Source organism: Pteropus alecto, unplaced genomic scaffold, assembly GCF_000325575.1.
Source record: "Pteropus alecto unplaced genomic scaffold, ASM32557v1 scaffold42, whole genome shotgun sequence".
Lineage (NCBI taxonomy): Eukaryota > Metazoa > Chordata > Mammalia > Chiroptera > Pteropodidae > Pteropus > Pteropus alecto.
The window spans coordinates 15,113,134-15,131,240 of NW_006434825.1; the positions used below are offsets into that span (position 1 = coordinate 15,113,134).

Consider the following 18,107-nt stretch of genomic DNA (forward strand, 5'->3'; position numbering starts at 1 on the left):
GATCAGAGAGTGATATTTCCTAGCTCTAAACTGTAAATCTGAAGAGATTTACTTGTCTAAGATCCCAAAGACTTCATCTCAGTACAGTTTCTTCTGTCTTCATTTTTCTCCTTAGGGAATAAGCCCAAAGAATCATGTCAGAACTTGCCATATTTTATCTTTCCTTGTCACATTTTAGGTGGTGATCACCCTCTATGGATCAGAGGGACAGAGTGAACCCCATCACCTCTGTGACTCCCAGAAGGTGGTGTTCGAACACGGGGGACTGGATGTCTTCCTCCTCAGCACTCAGTCCTCACTAGGGGAACTGCACAGCCTTCGGCTCTGGCATGACAATTCGGGCGTCAGCCCTTCTTGGTAAGTACCTGTACCATGCTGGCTGGGTGTTTCTTCTCTGCGGATCTTTAGCATTCTGGGGCAAGTCCTACAATAAATAATAATGCTTTGGGCAAAATAGTAACAAACGACTATGAGATTTATATTTCTCTGCTGTCTATAAAGAAAAAACTCTGGAAAGCAGCGTGGAAAATTAACAATATGATTTTTTTGTGGATGTTAGAATGATAGATTTTTTTTTTTATTTTCATTAAATGTTGTCATGATTGCGAACAGCAAATAACAACAATGAAATATTGCCCCAAAGTACTACAAATTAAAAGTATCTCTAAATATGGAAAATATCTTTGAAGACTAAATTTAATAGACAACTGAATACTATGCTTTGGGTCACAATGAAGAGCTTAAGGAAGGGGAAAGATTGGAATCATGATATGGAATGTGCCTAGGGAGTTAGAAAGATAAATGGCCAGTGACGAGTACGTGATGCCGACGTGTACTAAGTCCAAATGATTCTGCATCTTCCTTCAGCAGCACCCTGAGAATTAGGAGAGGTGGGTAGAGAAAACAGATGACAAAATTAATTAAGGATGAAGATTAGTGGTTTGTTGGGGTTAGGGAAAAAGAAGGAATGAAGTCAAAGATCCACGGCTCAAGTACTCAAAGGAATCAGTTGCTGAGTATTGCCCACCTGAAGCAAGTATGCAGCCTGCCTAAAATTGTTCTCAAGATAAATCTTTCCCTGCTAGGCTAGAGACGCCAACCCACTAGGCCAGTAGAGCTTAATGATTTGCTTGTTTTTTTTTATTCTGTTCAGGTATATACAAAACAGTTTATACATTATCAGTACAGTTTTATTTTTGAAGGTGAATGATGTATAATAAGCACTTGAAAAGATGCTCAACTTCATTAGTTATCAGGAAATGCAAATTAAAACCACAGTAAGATAGCACTAAACACCCACCAGAATGACTAAAATTAAAAAGCCTGACAAAACCAAGTTTGGGTAAGGATAGGGAGCACGTAGAGCTCTCACACATCACTGGAGGGGCGTAAAGCAGCCATGTTTGAAAACAGTGTGTCAGTTTCTTGTAAAGTTACCATATGACCCAGACATTCTGCTGTTAGATATTTATCCCATACATTTACCATATGACCCAGACATTCTGCTCTTAGATATTTATCCAAGATAAATGAAAAAATATATTCATTCAAGACTTACACATATATTCATAGCACCTTTTGTAGCCAAAAACTAGAAACAACACAAATGTTCATCAGGTGAATGAATAAACTAATATTAGTAGATTCATTCAGTGGCACTGCCGAAAAGAACAGTCTGCTGATATACACAACGTGGATGAATTCCAAAAAATATTATGCCGAGTGAAAGAAGCCAGACACAGAAGAATTCGTACTGTATGATTCCATATATGTGAAATTCTGAAAAAAGGCAGACTAATCCATAGAGACAGCACATGAGTGGTTGCCTGGGGCCAGAGGTAAGCCTGAAGGAGATTGACTGGAACTTTTGAGGTGAAATCTTGATGATGGTGGTGTGACACAAGAGTACACATTTGTCACAGTGCACCGAACTGTACATTTTAAATGGATGCCTTTGATCGTATGTAAATTATACCAAGTTTTTAAAAATTTTCCTTCAGTATATTTTTAAGTATTGTCAAAAATTTTAACATTGCATTTATATACTCACATTAGATTCTTTTTTTCTCACATATGAAATAATTTAAAAAATAAGTTACACTGGAAATCCAAAAAGCCCATGACTAGTTTTTCATCATTCAGAAAATGAATATTTTCTCCTTTTTTATACTCTGCTTTTAAATGAAAGCTTTAACTACAAGCTGTACTAGCTAAGTTTCAATCAAATGCAACTTAGTCACCTGTGATTTTATAAACTGCCTCAATAAAAGAGTCCTCAGAAATATTTTAGCTTTAAAAGAGTCTGTATTCCTCACAGAGAAAATAACTTTGAACTAAAATCAAACAAAGATTTTGACCAGAGAGATTTAAGTGATTTCATGACATTAGACATAGACTCCTGGGAAAATAGCATCATTACAGTAAAGGAAGACATTAACTAATTGCAAGATGAAATCAAATAGGTTGAACAATTAGGTGTTCCAGAGGGCAAATTTGTTGATGGTTGAAGTTAGTGGAGAAGTTAGACACATGTGGTTGGAAAGAGGATGAAATCTCAGAGCTTATGGCTCTGTGAGGTCAAAACAAAGCCACAGACCCAAATAGGAGAATAAGTCATTAATGTAAATGTTAGTTTATATTAACACCCGTAAGCCCCCAAATGTATCCCCCTCAGATTCTAGAGAGGAAAGCTAAAGACATATGGGATACTTTTAGAGGTAGCAGGGCTGTCACATATGGAACAAGGAAATTTAAAGACTATATATGCACACTGGACATATAGGTCATAGAAGTCTGCATTCTGGTGTGCACGTGAACTCCCTTAGAGGTCGGGAAAAGAAGAATGGCATCAGCTCTCATTTTTTTCCTTAGTTCTTGCCTCGCAATGAAGCAGTCCATTTACTTGGACACTCACCAACAGTGCAAGATTACTTGTTAAAATTATTTATTGTTATTGAGGCATAATTGACATGCATTGTATTAGTTTCAGATGTACAACACAGTGTTTCAATATTTGCACAGTAAGTCTAGTGAACATCTGTCACTATATATAGTACAAATTTTTTTTCTGCTGCTGAGAAATTTTAAGATCTACTTTCTTAGCAGCTTTCAAATATGCAGTACAGTAATACTAACTGTAGTCACCATACTGTACATTATACCCTCCTGACTTATTTATTTTATAAATGGAAGTTCGTACCTTTTGACTCCCTTCACCCATTTCCTCCACCCCTTACCCTGTGAGCCTATTTTTCTTTTTAATTTTTTTTAGATTCCACATATACGCGAGATCACATGGTATTTGTCTTTCCCTGTCTGACTTACTCCACTTAACATAATGCCCTCAAGGTTCATCCACGTTGTTGCAAATGGCAAGATTTCATTTTGTTTTATGCCTGAATAACATTCCTTTGTATATATGTAGTATATTATTTATCCATTCATCCATTGGTGAACATTTAGGTTGTGTCCATAAGATTACTTGTTATTACAGCAACTGATTTGTGCCCACCTTCCTAACATGATTATCATCATTTTACTATAGGTACGTAAATGAGGTAATTGTCAGTGACATGGCAGGTAAAAGGAAATGGCATTTCCTGTGCGACTGTTGGCTGGCCGTGGACCTTGGAGACTGCGAGCGTGACCGGGTCTTCATACCAGTCTCAAAGCAAGAACTCTTTTCCTTTAGGTATTGTTGGGAAATGATGATGTTTCATAGGTCTCTGAGACTCTGTTCATTTTCCTTCATTCTTTTTTCCTTTCTGTTCTTCAGACCGGATCATTTTAATTGACCTGTCTTCAAGTTTGCTGATTTTTTCTTTTACCTGCTCAAACCTGTTGTTGAGCCTCTCTCGCAGATATTTCACTTCATTTATTGTATTTTCAACTGCAGACTTTCTACTCAGTTCTTTTAAAATATATATATCTTTACTGATTTTTCTATTTGGCAAGATATTCTCATTTACTTTTCTTTAGTTCTTTAGACATGGATATTTTAGTTCTTGGAACACATTTTAAATAGCCAATTTGAAGTCTTTGTCTTTGGAATCCAGTGTCTTGGCTTCCTCAGAGACAATCTGTTGACTTCTGGGCCGGGGGCGTGGAGAGGCATGTGCATACCACACTTTATTGTTTCCTTGCATGTCTTGTGACCTTTTGTTGAAAACTGTACATTTTAAATAATGGATTATGGCAACTCTGGAAATCATACTTCCTTCCCCTCCCCCAGGATTTGTTGTTCTTAGTGTTTGTTGTCATTCAGTGAGTTTTATGAACTAATTCTGTAAAGTCTACATTCTTCATCATGTTTGGCATCTGAAATTTCTGCTCAGTTAGTTTAGTGGTCAGCTAATGATGGGACAGAGATTTAAATGCCTAGAACCAGGAAGTCTCTGAGTCTTTGATCAGAGGTTTTGTGTGCATCTCGTGTCATGCCTTCGATGTTCAGCCAGGCACTTTACAGCCCTGCCTTAACCTTCACAGGTGCTTGCTGAGAGCTTAGGGCCTTCTGAGGTACTTTCTCAGTGGGCACACATCTAGATTCTATCTTTACAGTCTGGAAATGTAAGTAAATTTCCTCCCAAACTAGTCACTGTCTTTCCAGAGCTGTCTATTTATACCAAGACACCTTAAAAGGTCCAGGAGCAAATTTTTTATTAATGCCCAGATGTGAAACGTTCATGAGGAATTGCCTTCCAACACTGCCTCTGTTGTCGTTTCGGTCTTCTGTCAGTCTCGTGTTATTCTTTTAAAGTATACTGCCTTTCTTTTTAAAATATTCGATCTCTATATTTGATGTTCCAAATTTTACCATAATTATTTTTATTGTGGATTTACTTTTTTTATCCTGTTTGGTACTTAGAAGGTGCTTGACAAAAACCTTTATTGTAGTAAAGTACACGTAAGATAGACTGTACTTTTAATGTGCAGAATTATATCCTCAATTCTGAAAATGTTCTCAGATGTCACTTCTGAAAATATTGGTTATCTGACATTCCTTTACTGTCTGTTGGAGCCTCTCAGACTATCTTCTGTGTTTTTAAACTACTTTTTCTTTTTGTCTCTCTGGTGTATTCTGGGTTAATCCTTTAGTACTGATTACAGTTCATTAATTTTCTCTTCCACCATGTTAAATATCTCCTAATTATTTTTGGTTTTGTTTCAAGATTTCTAATTTATTTTATTTCTGTTCATAAGTTTTTAAATTCTTATATGAGTATTATTCCTTTACTTGTATCTTTGAGCAACCTGAAATACATATATTTAAGTCTGTCGAATGTCCCATAAAATTAATTTCTTCCAGACTGAATTATTGATTGTGTTGGCTGCCTTTCTCAGCATTAGATTTCTTCATATGATCAGGGGTTTGGAGTTGTAAATTCATTTTGAGAGATTTTATTGTTAATTCTCAGTATCTGTTTCTCTTCCCTTCTCTCTCACTCTCTCTCTTTCTCTCTCTCTCCCTCCCTCCCCTCACTCCTGATTAGTAGTTTTGCTGCTGTTTCATCCAATCCTTCACACCTCTAGAACTAGGCCTTATTATATTATAGCATTTTGGAGCTCCTATTCTCCATGAAATTAATGAAGGGCTAATGAGCCAATGGATCTCTTGGCTCAGCCCCTGGTCGTGGGGCTGTCCTCTTTGCCCACCTCCCTACCTGTAAATGTGGAGGTCGATAGCAGTCTTTTGTTCTGTATTATCCTTTCATAAGCACCAGCCTCAACCCTGGCTTCAAGCAGTGAGGTCGGCTTTACTCTCCCTTTCCCCCAGCCTATGAAACACTTATTTCCAGTTACCCTGCAAGAGTCAACTCCTGCCTGTGTCCTGCTTTCTTCCAGACCTGGAGCCCAGTAATCCTGTGGCTTCTTCTCCTCTTATTTTCTCATTTCATTTCTCTTCCTCAGAGATGTTTATTTTGTTTTTAAGCCCGGCGAACATTTTTGATTCTTTCTTTTTATATCTTATCTTTAGTTCCTCCATATTTGGAATAAAGAAAGTACTCAAACTGTGAATTTACCAAACTATCTTGGTGGAACCCTAATATGGACTTTTGAAGTATAAAAAGATTTATCAAAACTCATAAAGCTAAAACAACAGCTTTTAATTTTAAAATCTCATACAACATAAATTAACCTTATCTTCAAAAACTTTTTACCCTAAAATAACAAAAGAATCATATTATCTGTCATCTGAAAGCTTCTTCACCGAGGCATTGAATAGTGGCAGAGCTGTTGCTACGTAGCTTGTCGTTAGGCCAACCAAATCTCTGCCTAGGGCACTTTCAGAATGAAATCTCAGGTCTTTCCTGTTCTAATGTATCTCTTTAGGCACCTGTTCTCCTCCATGATTGTAGAAAAGTTCACCCAGGATAATCTGTGGCTCTCAATTGCAACTCGACAGCCCTGGAACCAGTTTACCAGAGTGCAGCGGCTCACTTGCTGCATGACCCTTCTGCTCTGCAACATGGTCATCAATGTGATGTTCTGGAAGATGAGCAGCACTCCTGCCAAGAGAGATGAGCAGGGTATGGACGAGCCGCGATGGTGTTTGCGGGAGGGAGTCCACTCTCCTTGCTTTGAGCGTTAGAGACAGAACCACGGCGTGCCTCTGCTATTCCTCTGCTGCCCTAACATTAGCATTCTCTACCAAATGGTCTCCCTGTTCCCACTCAGTAACAGCTGAAGCAGTCTTCAGAACACTTCAGGGTCTTTACCGACATGATAATTTTATACCCTTAATTATCATAGTTAAATTGCTAAATAAGTGATAAAACCTGGGAGAAAGGTGACTTTCAGATTATTTCGGTTAATGAGGAGGAAGGTCGATGTAATTCTTTTCTTTCAGTGGGTCCGTTTGCTGTGACCTGGTCCGAGCTGCTTGTCAGCATCCAAACTGCTGCCATCCTTTTCCCTATCAACCTTGTCATTGGGCGGCTCTTCCCGTTGATTCAGCCGCAGGAACCACTGCCCCTCTTTCCTACCGTCCTGGCCTCCTGCCCCTCAGATGCTGCTTTTGAGCCTCTCTCTCTCACAAAGGTAGTTGAGGTAAGCCTGGCGTGAAAGTTTACAGATAAATTGCCTGCTCCCTTTCCCTGTGTGGTGGAAAAGACCAGTGGAAAGGACCTCCTGGAAGCCTTCCAGGTCCTATTAACCTTAGTGGCTTTTCCCTAATTCCTATCTTCCGAGTTGTGATCCATTATGCCACTAGTTTTTCTTCTGATTATGAGGTATTCTGAGGACTGAATGTGAGTGCACAATGTACTGCTCTGGAGTTGTGTTAACTTTTGATGTTTAATCCAACTGCCCCATATTCTCTAGTAAAACTAGTTTTCGAAACTAGAAAGAGGTGACTTCTTTTTTAAAAAATAGAGAGAAAATGAAAATTTGAGGTTTTGTACACTAAGCATATGCTCCTCTGAGTAAAGAAACAGCCCTATTACTATCTATTATTGCTTCCAGTCCTGTGTTAATGTAAAATAGACTGACTTTTCTCATCTTGGTTCTTCATTCAGGAATTGAAGGGAACTGTGGGATTTCTGCTCAGGAGAAACACGTACCTACTCTCAGAGTGTGAACAATCTTCATGGGATTCTTATAACATTAACCAGCTTGTGAAACTTCTATCCAGCCTCGTCTGTTCTCATGTAGAGCATCAGGGCTATCGTCAGCAGGCAGGGTCCTGTTGGGCAAACGGTAATAATGTTCAGTAGGTTTTAGTGACTAATATTTTATTTGCTTTGTACGTCTCCTTAGTTATTCTCACCCGTCAGCGTAACCAACAGGCACAGTACAACCTTCTGCTTGTTTTAATTTAAGTATCCAGTATAGAGCTGACACTTTGATCTGTCTGGTGGTTTTTAAGACAATGTATCTGGTGATACAAAGTAAAAGATTAAGGAAAAACTCAAAAAGTGTTCTCTGTATTAGAACCCCATATGTCATCTGCTTTGTTGGAGACTGTTGAAACTTGTCATTCTTTTTCTTCTATGGAATGGTGAGATTATAAGATTTATAGATTCTCAAATATATTAGGGCCTCCTAGGCACTTACCTAGTATAGATCGATCACATGTACTGCAGTTCTGGTGAAAAAGCTCAATCAGGTTTTAAAAGTCTCTAGACCAAAGCATAGAATTTTACAAATTTTGCCAGCATGCTCAGAGAAGACAATAATATTGTAAATGTTGGGTTCAACCTTCACCGACTGGGAAATTTAACCTCATCATCAATAAATGAATTGCTAATCTCTGCTAGTTATTACTATTTATTGAATTCTTCCACTTACTGATAAGTGTGAACCTGGAATATATTTTCAGCGGTCCCTGAAAACCACCGGCATGTCAGCTGTTACCTGCTCAGAGTTCTGCAGAGGCTGCAATCTCACTTAAGCACCCTGGGGCCCACCCAGGTTGGCCTGCCTTGTGACTTCCTAGATGCAGCCAGCCAACTGCAAAAACTCCAGGAACTCTTGAAAACATGTATTCTTCCCACAGAGCAAGGGCCATCCAGGTAATACACCACACCTAGCTTTCTTTATCACCTGTAAAAATCCTACACCTCTCTCAGCTGTTGCTTATGAGAGTATTACTTTGGCTTCTGCTCTTAAGAGAGGCAACCAGTTTCCCCATCCTGAGCCCAGAAGAAGGGAAGAAGTCCACCTCTAATGGCCTGCCCACGTGGTTGACTTACATCTGCTGGCTCCTTCTGGGTGTCACCAGCCTGGCTGCAGCCTTTTTCACAGTACTTTATAGCCTGCAACTGAACAAAGACCAAGCCACCAGCTGGGTTATTTCAATGATCTTATCAGTGCTTCAAAATGTCTTCATCATCCAGCCAGTAAAGGTATGTGAGAAACAGCCCAGGTTACCTGCATGAGAAGAACCATTGTAGTCGCAGGGAGCTGGGGAAACTGAGATCCCTGGGTGTCCATCCAAGGTGCCCAATGGCTCTGACAATTTAACCCAAAAAAAGCCCCCCAAAAAAACAAAAAGAAAAATTTGTTAGGAATATGTGTGACGTAGTCACTGCAAAAATGAACAAGAATTGATAGACTAGTTGAAGTATAGCAGGAAAGGTTTAGGGAGCTAAGAGGGATGAGTCAAAATCGATGGACAAACTAGTGTGGAATAAAAGCGGCATGAAATCTTTAAAAAACTTTTAAAGTTTTTTAAGGAAAATGTCAGACCTACGCAGAAGTAGCAAATAGTTTAGTGAATCTGGAAGTTGTACCACCTACTTTCAGCAATTGCTGATTCATGACCAATCTTGTTTCACCTATTTTGAAAAGAAAAAAAGAAAAGCCAGATTTCATGTTTTATCTGTAAATATTTGTATTTATATTTCTAAAAGATAAGAACTCTTCTTTTTAAAACATAATTGTAAAACCATTATCACACACAAATTAGCAATAATTTCTTAATAGCCACACAACAATGCAAATATATTTAACACTATTAAACTATACACTTTAAAAAGATTAAGGTGGTAAATTTTTTGTTAGGTATATTTTACCACAATTTTAAAAAATTCAATGTTCAGATTTTCCCAGTTGTCTCATGAATGTTTATTTCACAGTTGTTTTGTTCAAATCAAGATCCAAATAAGGCCTGTGTGTTACAATTAGTTGCTATGTCTCAAGTATTTTTAATACTTAGTCTACAGTTTCTCCCTCCTTTTCTATCTTTCACTCTCTATTCTTGCTGGGGTTTTTTTTTTTTTCACATTATGTTTATTGAAGAAACCAAGTTGTTTTTCCGGTGGAGTTTGCAATATTCTGGGTTTTGGTGACAGGATTGCCTCTGCTTTAAGAAGCTTAGAAGATGGGCCCACAGCACACCTGGGAGCTTTTAAAACTCTTGATGCCCAGGCCTCCTTCCAAACCAGTTAAATCTTAACTTCTGGAGATGGGCTCTAAGGCCCAACACGTTTAAAGCTGCCCAGGTGATCCCAATGCACGGCCCGTCGGAGACGCAGTGATCACAGAAGAGCGACTGAGTACAAGGAGCAGGTAGATCTTAATTCTAAAAAACACTGCAGGAGACAGACCAAAAGCTAAGAAGAGCTCTTACGGAGACTCAGTTATAGCAGGTCCCTGAATGATGTCATTTTGTTCAACATCACTTTGTTACAACGTCGATGAGAAGAAAAATCGATTCCCGGGCACTATGTGGAGCTTGCATGTCCGCGTGGGTTTTCTCCAGGCTCTCGGTTTCCTCCCACATCCCAAAGATGCGGTGAATTGGCGTGTCTACGTTGTCCCAGTGAGTGCAGGCCTGGGTTTGAGTGAGTGCAGGCCTGGGTTTGAGTGGCCCTGCGATGGAAGGGCGTCCTGTCCAGGGTGGGGTCCCCCCTTGCGCCCCGAGCTGCCGGGAGAGGCTCTGGCCACCCGAGGCCCTGAACTGGACTATAAGTATCTTACTTGTTTTTATTAATCTTTCTTTATCTAGAGCTCACATTTATTTGTGTTTAATTTTGAAAATGCTTTGCATCTTTATTTGGAAGTTTGGTGATTTTTTTGTGACCAGAAATATGTCATAGGAACTTACCTCTTGTTTCTATCAATTAGCCTCTGTAAAATTGGTTTTGTTAGGTCATCTTGCTTGAAGTCAGTTTCTAAGAACCTATCTATGACATTGAGGACTCACTGTGTGTCAGACAAAGGCTTTTAGGAAATGAAAAGTGTGATTTACAAATCCTAAAGGTCAGAAGTTGAGTTGAAGGAGGTGTTACTATTGAGACTCAAGTTAATGACCAGGAAGATCAAATAAACTAAAATAATACAAAATATAAAATATAAAAATATTGAAATCATAAAGAAATAGACACTTAGATCCAGGGAAACTAGCATGCAATTAATGGGAGTGGTAATTAAACAATTGAAAAAAATCTGCTGTTGCAAAGAAATATTGAATTTATCCACTGAAAGGCTTCAGCTAGTTCCAGGCATAATTAATTTTAAAAGACACACTGAAATGGAGGCCAGCAGTTCTGGGATGGGGCCCAAGATTTCGCATCCCTGCTAAGTGCCAACGTAATGCTGATGCTGCTGGTTGAGTAGTATCATTCTGAGTAACAAATTTAGTTTCTTTGAAAAGTCAGGATCATAAAAAATATTAATGGGGGAGGACTGTTTTATATCTTTGGAATAAATGAGACATTTTTAACTTGGATAGGCTGTTATACTAGGAAATTGAGAATTTCCTTAAATGTGATGATAGAAGAGTGTCCTGATTTTTAAGTGAGATGTGCTTGAATACGGCAGCCCTGGCTTCGCACGGTTTCAGTGTGTATGCATTTCAGTTGGCATGGTTTAGTTAAAAAGTTTCCCAGCAACACAGTTCAGTTACCATGGCATGTTAACTGTGAGTGGTTGCATAAAAGTACAAACTGCTGCTAGCTCTTCAGTGAGAATTCGGTTGAACCTCAGTTACCATGGCATGTTAACTGTGAGTGGATGCATAGAGTGCAAACTGCTGCTAGCTCTTCAGTGAGAATTCGGTTGGACCCATGGCCAGATGTACTTTCTACTACTTTCCCCCAAGTCTAGTCCTTGGGCCAGTCCAGTTAGAGGACAACTTTAAGTCTGCAGAGCAGACACACCCAGAATTGCTGCCTGAAACACATTAATTCCAAAAGTAGAAGCAGAAGGACCTCAAATCCTCCTCTAGACTTCAGGCCTGGCTCCCTTGCCCTGCCCTGGAAAGCCCAGCCAGAGCAGAATGGACCCACCTGCAGGCAGGCCAGCTGGAGTGGGAGGGAAGGAATCACCTGCACAGATTTTTCCCAGCAAGATAAGGTGGGGAAAGGGATGGTTAGAATATCGCCCTTGTCCTTTATTCCCCTGAGGACTGGAGAACTTTCCTTCCCTTCCGTGGATATTTAAGGAGTGGGGGATATTTAAGGTCATACTCAATTCTAAGATTCCATGAGTTCTTTAACAAAACTGAGATTTAATCCTTAGGACTGTTAAAAGTGTAGCTTCTCCAGTTTAGCTCATCAAAGGTCTTCCAAAGACAGGTGTTATTGAACAACTTATACAAATCATCACAAATCATTTAACAGTTTAACTATCCTAGCCAAGCAGATTAAGGACTACAGGCAAAAATACAAAATTACTGTTATTTAGACACTTGAGACCCTTTCCAGTACCCCACGATTATGTAAAAATAATGAGATTATTCCAGTTTTCCATAAAAATGGCCAAATAATTGAAATTTATTAATAATACTTCCACCTTAAATGATGTCACCTTCTTCAATCCCATGATACCTGCTCATTAGTTTCTCCTGTGCTTTTCCTGTCTAGGTGATCTTCCTCACATTGTTTTTCTCACTGATTCTGAACCAGATGCCGTGGCTTGCCAGAGAGAAGGAACAACAAATGAAGAGGATCTTGGCACTCTCAGGTAAGTCAGGTAGATTTAAGTACTAACACCCAATTTTACGAAGAGCAGGTTATGTCAGAACAGTGGAATTCTTGCCACTTCATTGACTCAGATTCGTCCATTGGAGAATATTTTCTCTAATCAGCTGGTTGCTCCACCGCCTCTGTCCAAGGCATTCCTCCTGAGCCTCCGTTAACCTCTCCCTCAGCGCTCCAGCGCTCACTTCTGTTCCAGATCTCACTTCTTCCTCACTCCTGAGCCCCACATGCCATTTCCAGCTGCTTACCCTCTGCATCTGAATGCCTGCAGGTATCTCAAACACATCCCAAACAGAAGTATTTGTCTGCCCCACAAATCTACTGTCTTACTGTATTCATCACCATCTTCTAAAGATGTCAGAGTAATCCTAAATTCCTCTTATTCCTCAAATTCAGTCACCACGCCTGAGGGAGTCTACGCTGTAACTGACCAGAGCTACTCATATCATCGCATGGGCGAACCTCACAAACACAATGGTGGGCGGAAAAATTAACACAATATTTTAGTCGTGCAAAACAGAGTATGTCTTGCTTAGAGGATTTTTTTTTTCAATGCATGGAATTGATAAACTCAGATTTAGGAGAGGATTGCCTCTCTGAAGGAAAGTGGCTCCACCACAGAGGTGCACAACAGGCCACGTCAGCAGTCACTTGATTTCTTAAGCTGAGCAGTGGACATGTTACTAAGGGGTAGGCACCCCATTCCTCATGAAATTTTAAAAACTAACAACCTACAAACTGTGTTTATAGTCCTCATTCCATTTCTCCATGCTTTCGAATTGCTGTTCCCTCTGCCTAAAATGACTGATTTTCTCTTGTCCATCTCGAGAGTTCTGACTATAATACTTCAAAACAAATATCAAATGTCACTTCCTCTGTGATAGCTCCTCTCACCCCCACAGGGAGATCTCATTCTTCAGCGATCCCCCAGCACTTGGCACATGCATGCTGCCAAGTTTTATGTCATATTCTAATTCATTTCCTCCTTCCCCTTCCCCTCTCACCCCCTCTCCCTTCTCTCCCTTCCCTCTTCACCCTCTTCTCCCTCATCCCTGAAGACCAGCATACCCAAAATTCTAAAAACACCAGAGGCACGATGCCAGTTATGTCTTGGCATAGGCTGATTACTCACTAATTCACTGAGATGTCTTAAGGTGAAAGAATGGGCGATTTTAGGTGAAATGGTCCTGAAGAACCAGATATTGTTTGTAGCTCATATACAGAAACCCCATGATTGATGGGCCCGGGTATGTTTGTGGAAGTGCTGGTGGTTTCTTAGGGTTTGATAGTTAAGGACTGGTTCTAGGTTATGATATGTATGTTAACTGGAAATGATTTGACTTCATGTGGGTATGTAAAACCAATAATAATATGTACTGTGTAATATCAAGCATATTGTGACAATGATATTCATGTGATAAATGTATGTCTGAGAACCAGTTATGTATTACGTAATATATATAGGTTAATGTATATGCTTATATGCATAGAGTAATATACTGTTATACATAATACATATTATATATTATTCATGTATTATATATGTGGCATATAGTTTAATGCACAAAGTACATAGCGATGGGTGAATGTAAAATATTTCAATATTGGCATAGTACATAGATTAATTTCATTCCACTCATATAGGGCATTTCAAGTAGTTTAATTAGAATTTCAGCTTTGGGTGCTGATTGTGGAGCTTGGGCTTCTTCTTTGAATCTTAGGGGTAATTGTTGCTCCCCTTCTCTAGTTTACAAGACCAAGGTAATAAATATACTACAAAGACTCTCCATTTTATGAGGTTGTTTTCTGTATTTGTGAGGGGCATTAGGATAAGAATAAGGAAAAAGTATAGAATAGATGTTAGCCAGCCAGTGGTGGTAAATGGGTATGCAACTGGTTGTCCTCCAATTCATGTGTTAGTAAGACTGCTACTGGTAATCAGAACAGGCATTGGCTGAGGCGTCGGAATGCTATGCTTCGCTGTTTTGATGTGCAGAGTATTGGGATAACAGCTAGCAATGAGATTGGGATGATTAGGGCTAGAATGCCTTCTAGTTGGCTGGGAGTGGATTGGAGGATCACATAGGCAAGAGGAAACACCATTATGGTTTGAGGTGTGGGGCGCGTTTAGGGGGTTGGCTGGGGCGTAGGTGTCCAGGTCTCCGAGGGAGTCAGGTGAAAGAAAATAGGACTAATGTTAATAATGTTAAAATTCAGAGTAAAAGTCCTAGGATGTCTTTGATTGTGTAGTACGGATAGAATGGCATTTTGTCTTGTGTCAGATGGGATTCCTGTTGGGTTGTTGAATCTTGTTTTGTGATGAAATAGAGGTACGATCACTAGAGCTGAGATAATAAATGGAAAGATGAAATAGGCAAAGAATCAGATGAGGGTGGCTTTACCCTCCTCAGAGTCACTTGACAAGACTACTCAGGTGTGAAGCGAGGGGTTGCTCAAAGATTTGTAATGGCGGTTGTCTCTCAAAGATATTTGACCTCATGATAGTACGGAATCTATAAATGCCATCACTGTTACATTAAGTAGTAAATGATGAGGATTTTTCAGGTCTCTGAATGTGTCAGATTCATAATATAGGCCTCATTCCACCTATAGAAATAGGCAGATAAAAAATAAGGATATTCCGTTGGCATGGAGATATTGGATAATCCAGCCATAGTTTACATCCCAGCAGATATGGGTGACGGAAGAGAAAGCAGTGATAGTGTCTGATGTGTAAGGAAGAGCCAGAAGATGTACTGTTAGGATTTGCAGGACTAAGTGGATTCCTAGAAGGGACCCAAGTTCCATCATGAGGAGATATGTGATGGGGCTGTTAGGTCAGGGAATATGAGTTGTTCATTTTAATTAGCAGCTGAGATTTTCAGATGTTGGTCATAACTGTTCTCGTAGTTGAAATACAGCAATATTTTTTGGTGTCATTGGTCATGGACACCTCCAATGTAAGAATGACATGTGTCGTATTTATTTCAAGTACTGTTTTTGTGGTTGGTTTTGTACAGTTTTCTTCAAAATCCTCACCAGTTTATAAGGAACTTTGGGTTGTGAGTGGAGGGGTTGGTTATAGGATTGTGATGAATTTTGATGGGTCCTTTTTGGCTTGATAGTATTTTTAATTTATGCGGAGGGAATGTTGGTAGTCTTTGGTTATACGACAGCTTTGGCTACTGAACAATATTCTGAGTTGTGTTTCTTAAAACTGTCCTGGGAGCATTTCCCTCCCTGGTTTAATTATAGAAGTTATATTAATTTTATATGTACTAAAAAATGTGGTGGAGGTTGCATTTAAGTTTAATGGCCTGGGGATTGGGTTATTATGATACTGAGAATTCTGCTTTTTTCAGTAAAGAAGCTATGGTTATTGATGCTTTATATTGTTATGGTACTTGGTTGGTAGTGTTTACTGGTTGATCCTTGTTTATTGGAGTCATTATTATAGAAATTATTCATAGAAACTAAGTATAACCAGGCTCAGGGTCAATGTAATGAGAACAGAGAAGTACAGTTCAACTAGACCTTTTTGTAGAAGCCTTTATTTGGAATTGGGAGATTGATTTTTGGTAAAACATTTTCTAGTCAGATTAGGTCAAGCAATAGTGATGCTGATTTTTGGCTTCCTGATAAGTTCATTAATGGTGAGAGGCAGTGTATGATAGTTGGAAAATATCCAGGAAGGTTAGAGAGGTTGAACAGGTTTGAAGGATAATGGAATTTTAGATTTCGTGTCGTAAGGTTGAGTTCCGAGTGCCAGAACAAAACCTAGTTGTTACAACTCGGGCTGTTAGTTTGACTAGGGCTTTGGAGCCTATCAGAGCTAGACTGCCAGTAATGAGTGCTGTTGTGGTGAAGGGCAACGCTTAGAACAGGCCACCTGTTTTTCAGATCTCTCGTTATGGATAATAGACCCAGAACATAAGAATGGTATACCTTTGAAGAATGCATTTTTGCAGATGTGGAGAAGTGCAAGATTTGGTTAGTTAATACCAGTAGCCGCTATTGTTAGACCTAATTGGCTTGAAGTAGAAAAAGTGACAGTTTTTTAAAATTTTAAGAGTGCAGATTGCTGTGAATGTGGTAATGGCTCTGAGGCATATTATTGTTTTATATTAATGGGTAAAATCAGATTAGTAGGAAGATGCCTGTTACAACTATTACACTTATGTGGAGTAGGGCCGAGACAGGTGGGGGCTCTATGTAGCTGAAAGTGGTCATGAGTGAAGTCCGAATTGGGTGGATTTTCCAGTTGCAGCTAGGAGCCCCGCCAGGGAGAAGTTAGTAGTTAAGGTTGAGTAAAAAGATCTGTTGAAGACATCACGAGTTGAAATTGAACAAGAATCACGCCATTGACATAATAAACCCGAAGTCCGATGCGAAGATTGTTTGAAGAGCTGCAGTGTTTGTTGTGTGTGACCATGTCCATCACTCTATGAATATGGTAGACATAATTCCTGCTCCTTCTCATCCAATAAATAGTTTAAAGATTGTTGGCAATGACTAAGATTAGTATTGTAACAAGAGATATTTTAAAAATCGTTCAATATTAGGATGAGTGTATATATCATGTTGAGAACCCTGTGATCAATCATGTGATGAATATGCCGCTGGTAAAAATGTTATGGAGGAGTCGTCTAGCTTGAAGCTGTGTTATTTTTAGTTTAGCTAGTTATTCAATGTCAATTTGAGATGATGATTTCTTGGCCCACTTGGGCAAGTATTATTGGGAACAGGCTAGTGATAAAGGTGTATGAAATTGTAGTTTTCACATAATGAGGCTATGTCTTGATTTTGTAGATATTAGAGATGGATGCTGTGATTGATAGGATTAGCAAAGTATACACAGAGAAATAAATATTGAGGCAAATAGATTCATTATTTTTATTTGGAGTTGCACCAGGGTTTTGATTCCTAAGACCAGTGGATGACTCTTATCTTTAAAAGTTTGAAAAAGGCATACTGTTATATATGGAGGCACAGTTTTTTAAATAAGAAATTTTAGTTTCTATTATTAAGTTCACAATCTATCAGTCAAATAGTCAATTTTTTCTCTAAAAAAAAAAATTCACAATCTGACATTTTCATTAAACTATATTTACAATATCATGTCCCCAAAACGATTTTGGGGTTGGTGGACAGGAGCAAGCATATATTGTTACAATGGTATTTTCTTGTATGAAGGATGGTTTAAAGTTGTTATGATGTGTTTTCCTCATCATGTCACAATTAGTATGTAGAGGGAATACGGGGTGTAATGACAATGTTAGCTCCTATGAGAGTGATGTGACAGAAATATTAGACCATGAGAATGTTGATATAACTACAAATCTCCAATTAAATTGCTGGGAGTAAAGCTAGATTAAAAAGACTTGCAAGTAGTCATCACGTGGTATCAGTGGAAGAATTGTTTATAGGCTGCGAGCTAAAATTGTAGTTCGGCTATGAATTCGTTCATAATTTGAGTTTGCCAGGCAGAGTAGTGTTGAGGATGTAAGGCCATGGGTGATTATCAGGGCAGTGGCTCCTCTGTGGTGTTTGAATAAGGAGAGCTACAATGACTGGTGCTGTGTGGCTGACGGAGGAGTATGCGATGAGTGACTGTAGGTCTGTCTGGAGTAGACGGAACAATTGTGTGGTTATAATCATGCCTCATCAGGATCGTGTTAGGAAGAG

At 39.1% G+C, this 18,107-nt stretch overlaps 1 protein-coding gene across 6 annotated transcripts in view; it reads left to right on the top strand.

Annotated features, from left to right (window-relative positions):
• The window catches only part of PKD1L3 (polycystin 1 like 3, transient receptor potential channel interacting), a 62,989-nt gene that overhangs the window by 24,319 nt on the left and 20,563 nt on the right, over positions 1–18,107 (top strand). For all 6 annotated transcript variants that reach the window (XM_015587729.2, XM_025045262.1, XM_025045264.1 and 3 more), the window contains 8 exons: positions 179–357; positions 3,545–3,691; positions 6,331–6,527; positions 6,848–7,047; positions 7,515–7,695; positions 8,318–8,510; positions 8,609–8,843; positions 12,306–12,405. In XM_015587729.2, coding sequence (XP_015443215.1) covers positions 179–357; positions 3,545–3,691; positions 6,331–6,527; positions 6,848–7,047; positions 7,515–7,695; positions 8,318–8,510; positions 8,609–8,843; positions 12,306–12,405 — 1,432 coding nt within the window. The remainder of the gene's footprint in view (positions 1–178; positions 358–3,544; positions 3,692–6,330; positions 6,528–6,847; positions 7,048–7,514; positions 7,696–8,317; positions 8,511–8,608; positions 8,844–12,305; positions 12,406–18,107) is intronic.